This window comes from Triturus cristatus, chromosome 10, assembly GCF_964204655.1.
Source record: "Triturus cristatus chromosome 10, aTriCri1.1, whole genome shotgun sequence".
Classification (NCBI taxonomy): domain Eukaryota; kingdom Metazoa; phylum Chordata; class Amphibia; order Caudata; family Salamandridae; genus Triturus; species Triturus cristatus.
This window is the reverse complement of record NC_140593.1, coordinates 1,234,172,596-1,234,181,992: the sequence shown is the minus strand read 5'-3', so window position 1 is coordinate 1,234,181,992 and position 9,397 is coordinate 1,234,172,596. Positions and strand designations below refer to the sequence as shown.

General features: G+C 46.2%; 1 protein-coding gene across 2 annotated transcripts in view; it reads right to left on the bottom strand.

The window, feature by feature from the left end:
• Positions 1-710: 710 nt before the first annotated feature.
• WNK3 (WNK lysine deficient protein kinase 3) overlaps positions 711-9,397 on the bottom strand; it is a 1,041,636-nt gene continuing 1,032,949 nt past the window's right edge. For both annotated transcript variants that reach the window (XM_085629857.1, XM_085629858.1), the window contains exon 24: positions 711-6,167. In XM_085629857.1, the coding sequence (XP_085485983.1) occupies positions 5,838-6,167 (330 nt within the window). In that variant the 3' untranslated portion in view covers positions 711-5,837. The remainder of the gene's footprint in view (positions 6,168-9,397) is intronic.

Below are 9,397 nucleotides of genomic sequence, written 5' to 3'. Positions count from 1 at the left end.
CGAGAAGTAATGAGCAGAGCTCAGTGGAGACTCTCTTAGCACGACGTGCGGTAGAAAATCTGAGGGACTAGAGCTCCTTCCAGGAAGGTTCTAGAGGGTGATACTAGCTGATTGCCTACTCTCCAAAGTTTGTTCCTTTTTTACATAAGGACGTGGATATGTTACTAAGGTAAGGCCTTTTGGGCCTATTACCCTATATGTCTACTGAGACATTACTTTGTTTATTTACCGGGGACTCCCATCCCGACGACGGGGAATGATTCAGGCATGTGAATCTATGAAAGATACCCCAATACTGGATAAATGCTAGGACAGTGGAGAAAGGACAAGAGTATAACAAATTGCGACAAAAGGCAACAAGAGTAGAAACCAGGCAACCCAGTGGGGTCAACTATACATAGAAGAGGTGAGGACCGCATTACAAAGACGAGGGGAGATGGGCTTACAAAGGAGGGGAGAGGATTGTACTGCAAAGAAGGAGAAAGGGAACAATATTATTGACATACAAAAGAGGCTGGAGTACAATGACAGAATTAAGAAAGCAAACAGGAGACAATAAGTGGATTAATGGATTAGCGATATACAGAGATGAAGGGAAGAGCAAGAGTATCAAGTTTGGGGTCGAGTGATAATAAAAGTGAAAAAAAGAAACACAAACATTCAAGCGAAAAAAGACATGTGGAAATAAATGAAAAGACCAGTATACGAAGGACATCTGATTGTTTAATGCCTTTTTAAAATTTGAAAATCCAAAGATGACATGTAATCAAAAGCAAATATATATTTGAAATACACACAGTGGCCAAAGGATGGCAATACACCTCCGGGGAGCAGGAGGAACTCTTCCTGTAACAAACATGTTTAAAATACAGTACATTCCAAACATTGGGATCCCCAGGTAACTGATGACTCCGTGTCCCATCGTAGATCCACTATGGGAACTCTTTTGGAACGGCTCAAGACCTGGAAGAAGCCCAAGCGTATAAAAACAAAAGGCAACATGGAAGTTATCATCCCTCAGGCATGGGCAATTGTGCCCTTGACAGCACTGAAACGAGGTAGATAAAAAAAAAAACGTTTCTTAATTGCAACATGAATGAACTTAAATGTTTTGCTCTCCATAGATTACCTACTAGGCAGGATACAGCAGCTCATTTGCAGAGATCATGAAATGTCCCCCTTCCCTTTTAAAAGAGAGGGGTTGGAAAGCAACACTCCTTCCAAATGAAGGGGGAAGCAGCACCATGTTGATAAGGAGGGTAAACCTTGAAGCGCTCGCAGGGATATGGGGGAATGTCTAGAGCATGTCACATATGCAGATGAAATGTGAGGTCACCATTACAGTGGCAGGGAAAACAAAAGTCAGCTGCTGCAAGAAAGAAGGGAATGTTGAGGCTCTGTCACAATTGTAGAGGAATGTCTAGATACTGTTTTATATGGAGAAAGAACCATGTCCCGCCTTGAGGAGCGCAGTAAATGTTAAAGCTCTAGGTCAGAGTTAGGAAATGTGAATCAGTGGGAGAAGCAGGATTCATAATCAGAAGGACCTCAGAACCTTCCACACAATTGAGAGGTCAGAAATCCTACTAACCACAGTATCCCCCCCACCACACACACATACTAAAGGAATTTGAAAAGGACAAGGCAGAAGTCGCTTGTTCTTGGAAATCTGGCACATCTCCCTAGAGAAACCCAAGAACTTGGAAAAAGATTACAAACTGTGCTTACATTTTGGAAAGTTTTCAGGTATCACAAACACAGAGGGTGCAAACTAGATTGTTGCTTCTGTGATGAAATGACAGGTGCCTGAAGACCCTGTTGGACTGCATGCTATTTGTCTTCTCAGGCTTAACCATCCATATGTAAGGTGTTTAGCTTTCAACATGGCAGCCAAATGATCCTGCTTAGTAGGCAATCTATGAAATAGCCAGCAGTTAAGAGAAACCAACTTCATGTATTGCAAACACAAATACATTTGCTAGACAGTAGTAACTAAGTCTGTGATAAATAAGAGGGCTACATTCCGTGCTGATGTGTATCCGTCCATGCTCGGGCGGAGAGGCCAGGGCAGATGGAGTAAATAATCCTTCTTGTACATTCTTATGAAAAGTTTCATGCTTGATATAAAATCTGAGGGAAGTGAAAAAGGCCCAAACAAACGCAGAGTTCACAGTTCTATCAACAACTAGTTACTTCAAAAGAAAAGAATCAAACAGCAAAAAATAGGTCCAAGTGTTCTTTTCATCTGGCTCAGATAAGTTTTCAATGGGGCATGACTGGGCCCAAGATGGTGGACTCAGGCCTTCATGGGTGGGAGGCAGAGGAAGGGGGTCTCTGACATTGACAGCGACAAGCTTGGAGGAATACAGTATGCCTCACCACGGGCAAACAAGTTCTTTAAGGTGTCACATCACAGTAAACAAACATACAAACAGCACCTCCCCTCTTTCATTGCTGGCTCACAAAACCAATTCCTTACCGTTAAGAGTACAGAGGATACAGTACTGCAGTATAAGAGCTAAGCCTCAAGACCAAAAAGAACTCAACAGGGCCCTCAGGGTGCGACAAGACAACATGGGCAAGGGGTCAATTTTGATAAAGGTGCAATAAAGGGATCCTTGAGTTCAAGATATTAGTTTTATTCACTTCATAATGTCCCAGATCTACATGTCAGTTTTTGCGCAGGTGGCAATGTGACTTGAAAAGCAGCATAAGGAAGGTGTTTATCATGAGTCCAAGGATATAACGGGGGCATCATGAAGCAGCCTCCACCCATGAAACTGAGCATCCCGTTCTCGCAAGCCGCCTCACTTATGGATCACGTGAGATGTTGCACATGGTGGCAAACATTGTTGCACCAGGTAGTCTAGCACTGCCACACACAAGTCACAAATGTGCTGCAGCCATAGGGAGGCCATGGAAAGTTCTTGTGTAGCAAAAACTTCTCTCCACAGAAACAGGCTGGCTATGAAACTTCTGGTCATCAATAGACATGCCAATAGTGCTACATTTAAAGTAAGGAGCCCAATTGTGAATGTGAGGAGCCCAATGATTAAAGCAAGGCAACCCCAGTGTGGAATGAAGCATTCTGGCACTGTAGTCCCATTCATCCACAAGGAGTGTTGGGATAGAGGTCTCGGGACAGACCAAGCACCATCTCACTGCCCACGGAGTGGTGGAGACGTGCTATCAGGCAGACAACATCTTAGCCTCTCCTTGCCACTTGCTGCTTGTTCAGGGAAGGAGAACCGTTAACAAGCTTTAAGTGAAGACAAAATTGCAGATTATAATTTTCACGTAGCAAAAAAACTTACTAAACAATGCAAAATGTTCAAGTATAAAACTATCCAGTATTTACAGTCAAGGAGCCTACAACCTCCAAGCAATTTGTGTTCCTCTTTTAAAAGAACTATCCCGCCCCCCCACCCAAAAAATATGAATGTCAAAGTTCAACAAAATAAACAGCGGTGTGAATTAACACTGTTTTCTTTCTCAAATCTCCACAAACAAGCTATCTTTTGTTGTTTTTGGGGGGGTAGGGAGTTGTACAAAGCTTCTCTCACCCCTCTAAACCCTACAGGGATCAGGATAGAACCACAACCCCATGCTACTATACATCAGGAGATACAAAGCAAAAACATCTCTATTCCAGCAATGACCCAATGTGTTTTAAAAAATATATCTATTTATTTATCACAAGGCACTGCAAAGTCTGCAGTCGAACATGAAGGAGGGGAGTGTGTGAAGCATCCACGTAGCAGAAGCAAAAGAGGGTACTGTAGGTGTCCCTAGCCAGCTTGCACTCACTGGCAATGCAGCAAGCAGACAGACTTCAAGAGGCGGAAATGCCACAGATTAACGCATCAACCCACCACTGGTCTTGCTGGCAATGCAGTTTCTGTCGCTCTTTGCAGCAACCAATGGGATACATGTACAAATGTTTCTGGTGGAAGCCTGGCCTATAACAGAAATGAAAAATAGCCCAACAGCACTGTGAGGGTCTGCATGCAAACCAACCTATGCCACTCCGCAAGATTTGCTCTTAGGAGGACCTTCGAATTTGCCTTTGTTTTTGATCTTGTAATCCACCACAAATACGTACTCAAAATCTGCCAATATTCTTCAAACTGCTTCTCACTGCGTCTTCTCTGTCTGCGACAAAGAAATACCAAAAGTCCTCCATTACTTTTTGTGAGAAGGTGAGTAAGGACCAAAGAAATGTAATGAATTCTAGGGCCCAAACAATTTGCAACTGAGCACAATGTTTCCACTGCTAGTTGCGCCCGTCACTAAACTCAACAAGGCTATAAGCCATATTGAAATACTGAGTGGAGTTTGCTTCAATTTGAACCAACATGGAACATTGGTGCAAGAGCATGCGTAGCTGTCATCTTCAGATGTCGTCACAAATCTAATCCCTGAAACCCAAGTAGGCCTGGCTTCTTCAAATAAAGGTGTGGAGGCTTAACATCAAAAGCAATAAGTCAGAATCTTGATGTCAGAAGAGCAGCAGCCCTCAAAATGCTTTCAACCACAGTGGTTGTAGCGTGGCCACCCAGGTGAACTGTCTGACCCTAGACAGTCAGACGAAGGTTCAGAGTTAACACATTGCTCTAGAATCATCACAGAGGTCTACTTTGCTGCATCACTTCATTCGTGACAATTGGCGGCATGAGCCCTCAAAGACTTCTCCAGAAAAGACAACTGGCATATACCTCAGGGTATAAACTCGGTGTGCTTCAGAGCCTATTTTAACATTTCTGTCTGCTGCAAGCCAGCACTGCCAGTAAAAAGTGACACCTAACCCAGTTTTTAGTTCTTCTTCTGAATTCTATGTGCTGAGGATAATAGTTGTAGGCAATATAACAGTACACAAAGAAAGAAAATAATAAAAACAAGGCAAAGATTTCTCTTCAAAAAAAAAAAAAAAAAAAAGCTGAACATAGTCTTCTGTTATCAACCTGTAAATGTCAATACAATAAAAACGAGGGGAGGAAAACTTGAAAACAGATCTTGTTAGCATTGCAATGAACTACTAGAGGTAACTCCATTCTAAGGCCCAGCACTGCATGCTGAGGGGGCCAGGATGAGGATCCCTCTTTCCAAAGTGACCTAAACAGGAGCATGGCCCAAGTAATGACAGACTGGTAGGCACAGAGAACTGTTCTGCAGCTCTCACTCTTCACAGTACAGCTTTAATGTGTGGTGGAAAAGGTGAACTCTGATCAATCAGTGTTCCCCAACGAGGGGTGCTTGCTGTAGCTTCTGCTGTACCCAATGCCCTCTCACATCTACTCATATTTCACATCTTTTAGGAATAATTATGAAAAAAGATATCTTGGCATGGAAAAGGGAGCTGGCACTCCGGGAAGACAGTCTATACCATTCTCCCAAATCCACAACGGATTCATAATGAAGAAATGGTTCGCTTTCAGGTGCAGTTTGAAGCGCATGCTAAACTAGCCGAGGCAGCAACAACAGCAGAGGGTGATGTGGGAACTTAACTACCTTGTTGAGGGTACTGCTGGGATGTGATGCCTACAACAACAAAAATCTTTCCAAACCATTTCGACCACAGAAACAAAATTGGCAAGAATAAAATTACAGTATCTGAATGAAATGCCTCTCCTGCAGAAGGAGTACCCTTAATGCCACAATTCTCCCGGCAAACGTGCAAACGCTGGACCCAACAATACCAAAAGGCTACAGCAGGGTTGCAGACGGGAAAGGCGGCACCAGGGATCTTGCCCTGGAAGAGAACTGCAGGATGCCAGCAGAGGAGCTGGGAGACACTGGAAGGTGCGAGTTAATCAACCATATATTCCTGGTTTGATGTTTCATTTGGGGCTTGGGGGAACAGTGGCTTGCTTCTGTGCTGGGGCGGCTGGATAGGCCTGCAAACTCAAACCAGACTGGAAGGGTCCAAGAGGTGGTGTAGGTAGGACAGCCGGCGGTGCAGTTCCTGGAATTCCTGGCCACGGCACTGCATATCCACTCCCTCCTATGGTATTGTACTGACAAATGTGTGGCACGCTGTATGCTGGTAATGGTGGCCCAGGGAAGGGCGCAGCAGGAAGTCCTGGTGGCAGGGTAGAAGGCAAAGTCCCATGGATCTGAGGCAGCGAAGATATCCAATTGGGTGTGTAGCCATGCGGCGAAGTGGTATTCTGGAAAGAAATAGAGAATTTATCACATATCTTTCACAAGGGCCAGTTAGCTTTATCACTGCATTAAAATTCCACTGCTTAAGGAGCACACAAAGCAGAGCAATAGACAGAGACAATCAAACAAGTTACTTACCTTCGGTAACGTCTTATCTGGTAGAGAATAAATCTAGTCGTAGATTTCTTACCTTTGAATTTACCCAGGCGTCAGACTGGATCCGGAAGATTTTTCGTGAGCAGTACCCCTGTGGGCCGGTAGGTGGTGTCGGTTGGCTCTGCGACAGAAGTGATGTCCGTGTTAGCTATGTAGGTGCCACTTCAGTGCGCTGATGTCAGTTACTTTTCAAGACTTTCCACACCAGAAGCACGGAGCCATGAAGAGCACTTACACTGGTGTGTCCACAGTAAGGCCCTAAAAGGAATCAGCCCTGACCCGAGAGATCTGTCCGCGGGGAGGAAGGGTGGGTCGGTAAGGAACATGCGGCTAGAAATGGTCTCTACAAGATATGGCGTTAACAAAGTTAAGTAACTTGTTCATCTGATAGAGACTTCTAGCCACAGTTTCCTTACCTTTGAATAGATACCCAGGCAATACCATCCCCGGTGGAGGATCTGTGGACAAATTTAAACTAGGCAGTCCTGCAGCACTGAATGGGTGAAACGCCAATCACTGCGGACCCGACTGTCCAGGCAGTAATGCTTAGTAAACGTGTGCAGGAAAACCCATGTTGCTGCCTGTCAGATGCCCAGGACAGGGACTACACTTCCTAACGCAGTGGTTGCAGATTTAGCTCTGGTGGAATGAGCCTGTAAGCCTTCAGGAGGCTGGTTTTTGGCCAGTATGTAGCAGATCTGATGCAGAGAATGAGCCATTGATAGATGGTCTGTTTATGCACCACTGGCCCTTTCTTCGCATCAACATGCCCCACGAAGAGTTGGTCATTCACCTTGAACTCACATATGTAGTCACAGTAGAACGACGAAGCTCTTTTAGGGACCAGACGGTGGAGTTGCTCCTCTTCCTTAGAGGCACGTGGAGGAGCGTAGAAAGTGGGCAAGGTGACAGATTGGCCCACATGAAATGGTGTTACGACTATGGGCTGGAAAGAGGTCCTAGTGCGACACACCAGTTTGTCTGGAAAAACTCAGAAAAATTGAGGCTGGAAGATAAAGCCTGCAGGTCGCTCGCCCTCCGGTCTTATGTAATCACCACACGAAAGGCTGTTTTGATGGTGAGCAACCAGAAGGGACATTTGTGCAAAGGCTCAAAAGGAGCGCACATCAAGAATGGAGAGAGGAAACAAATGTACAAAACCCTTCAAAAACCTATTTACAACACGGGCACTTGAAAAGGGAGGGTTGGTCTGGCAACCGCAAGAAGGCAGAAAGAAAGGCCTTGAGAGTGCCCAGAGTAGAGCCCAGCTGGGCACGGGAAAGAATAAATAACAGTACCCCAGAAAGGGAATCAATTTGTTTGGATGAACACCATGCTATAAATTATTTCCAATGGCAGGAGTAAGCAGTCTAGGTGGAGGGATGCCTGGCTGCAAGAATAACGTTGGAGGCTTCAGGAGGAAGGTCAAAAGCTGTCAACTGATGTTGCTCAATCTCTACGCAAGAAGGCGGAGTGGACAGGTTTGGGTGGAGGGCCCTCCCCTGCTTCTGCTACAGAAGATCCCCCCTGAAGGGGCAGGCTGATCGGATGATCGACACTTAGAAGTTCGAGATACCAGACTCTCCGTGCCCAGTCCAGAGCCACAAGCGTGACTTGAGACTGGCCATTTCTGATCTTCTTGAGAATCCTGGGCAGGAGTGTTATTGGCGGAAAGAAGTACAGGAGGCCTGAACTCTACTCAAGACAAAAAGCGCTTCCGAGTGAGAGTCACCTTGGAAGCTAAAGCGTGCAAAACTGCTGACATTGCACATTCTTGGCAGAGGCGAACAGATCTAACCAAGGCTCTTCCCACTGCTGAAAGAGACCTTGTGCCACCTTCGGGTGGAGACGCCATTTGTGATCCTCCAGGCATTGACGGCTGAGTTTGTCTGCCCTGGCGTTCTGGGAACCTGCCAGGTGTTGAACCACAAGGGATATGCCCTTCTAGTCATATCCAGAGACGCAGGGCCTCTTGACAAAGGGTTCAAGATCCAACACCACCCTATATCTTGCAGTACCACATGGGGGCGATGGTGTCTATAAACACTTGCACTAGCCTTCCTTTGATGGAGGGTAGAAAAACTTTCAATGAAAGTCGGATCGCACAGAGCTCCAGCATGTTGATGTGGAGCCTGGATTCTAATGGATACCAGAGTCTTCTGATCTGCACTTCTCCCGAGTGTCCGCCCCATCCCAGGAGTGACATCGGTCACTACTGTGAGATCTGGTTGGGGAAGGAGGAGAGGTCTACCTCTGACCCAATCGCGGTTCGTTAGCCACCACTGCAGGTCTTTCGCAGTTCATGTGAGATCTGGACCATGTCGAAGAGATTCCCCGGATGCTGCGCCCACTGGAACTTCAGGTTCCACTGCAGAGCCTGCATATGTCACCGGGCCTGGGTCACCAGCAGGATGCCATGAGGCCCAGCAGCCTCAGAGTCAGTCTCACTAAAACCCAGGACAGAGGCTGAAACATCTTGTATCACAGCCAGAATATCCTGGACTCGCTGCTCTGGAGGATTAGCCTGAAACTGCACTGTGTCCAGAAAAGCTCAGATGAAAGTGAGCGTCTGAGGAGGAGTCAGGTGAAACTTCGTCATATTGGATAGGACGAAGACCCGTGTCCTTTTTGGGAACCAGGAAGTAGTGAGAATAGCAACCACAGCCTACTTCTGGCACCGGAACCCTCTATATGGCTCCCTTAGCCGAGAGAACCTTGACTTCCTCGCGGAGCAGGGACAAGTGATCCTTCGTCAGCTGGTTGTAAAATGGTGGCATGGAGGGAGGTGGAATCTTGAAGTAGACAGAGTAGCCCCTTCGGACGATCTGAATAACCCACCTGTCCAATGTTAGGGACTGCCAGTGGTGGAGGTGCTGGCAGATCCTGCAACCAACTGGATGCTCATGAAGTAAAAGGGTAAAATTAGGAAGGTTTGGAGACTGCTGCTGCCAGGGGGGAATGAACCAGACTGCTGGCTAACCAAAACATGAGGCCAGTAGGAACCACACCCTCGTCCACGCAGATGTTGGGAAGCTGTGACTTGGTGGATAGGATAGGGTTGGCATGAGTAAAATCCCCT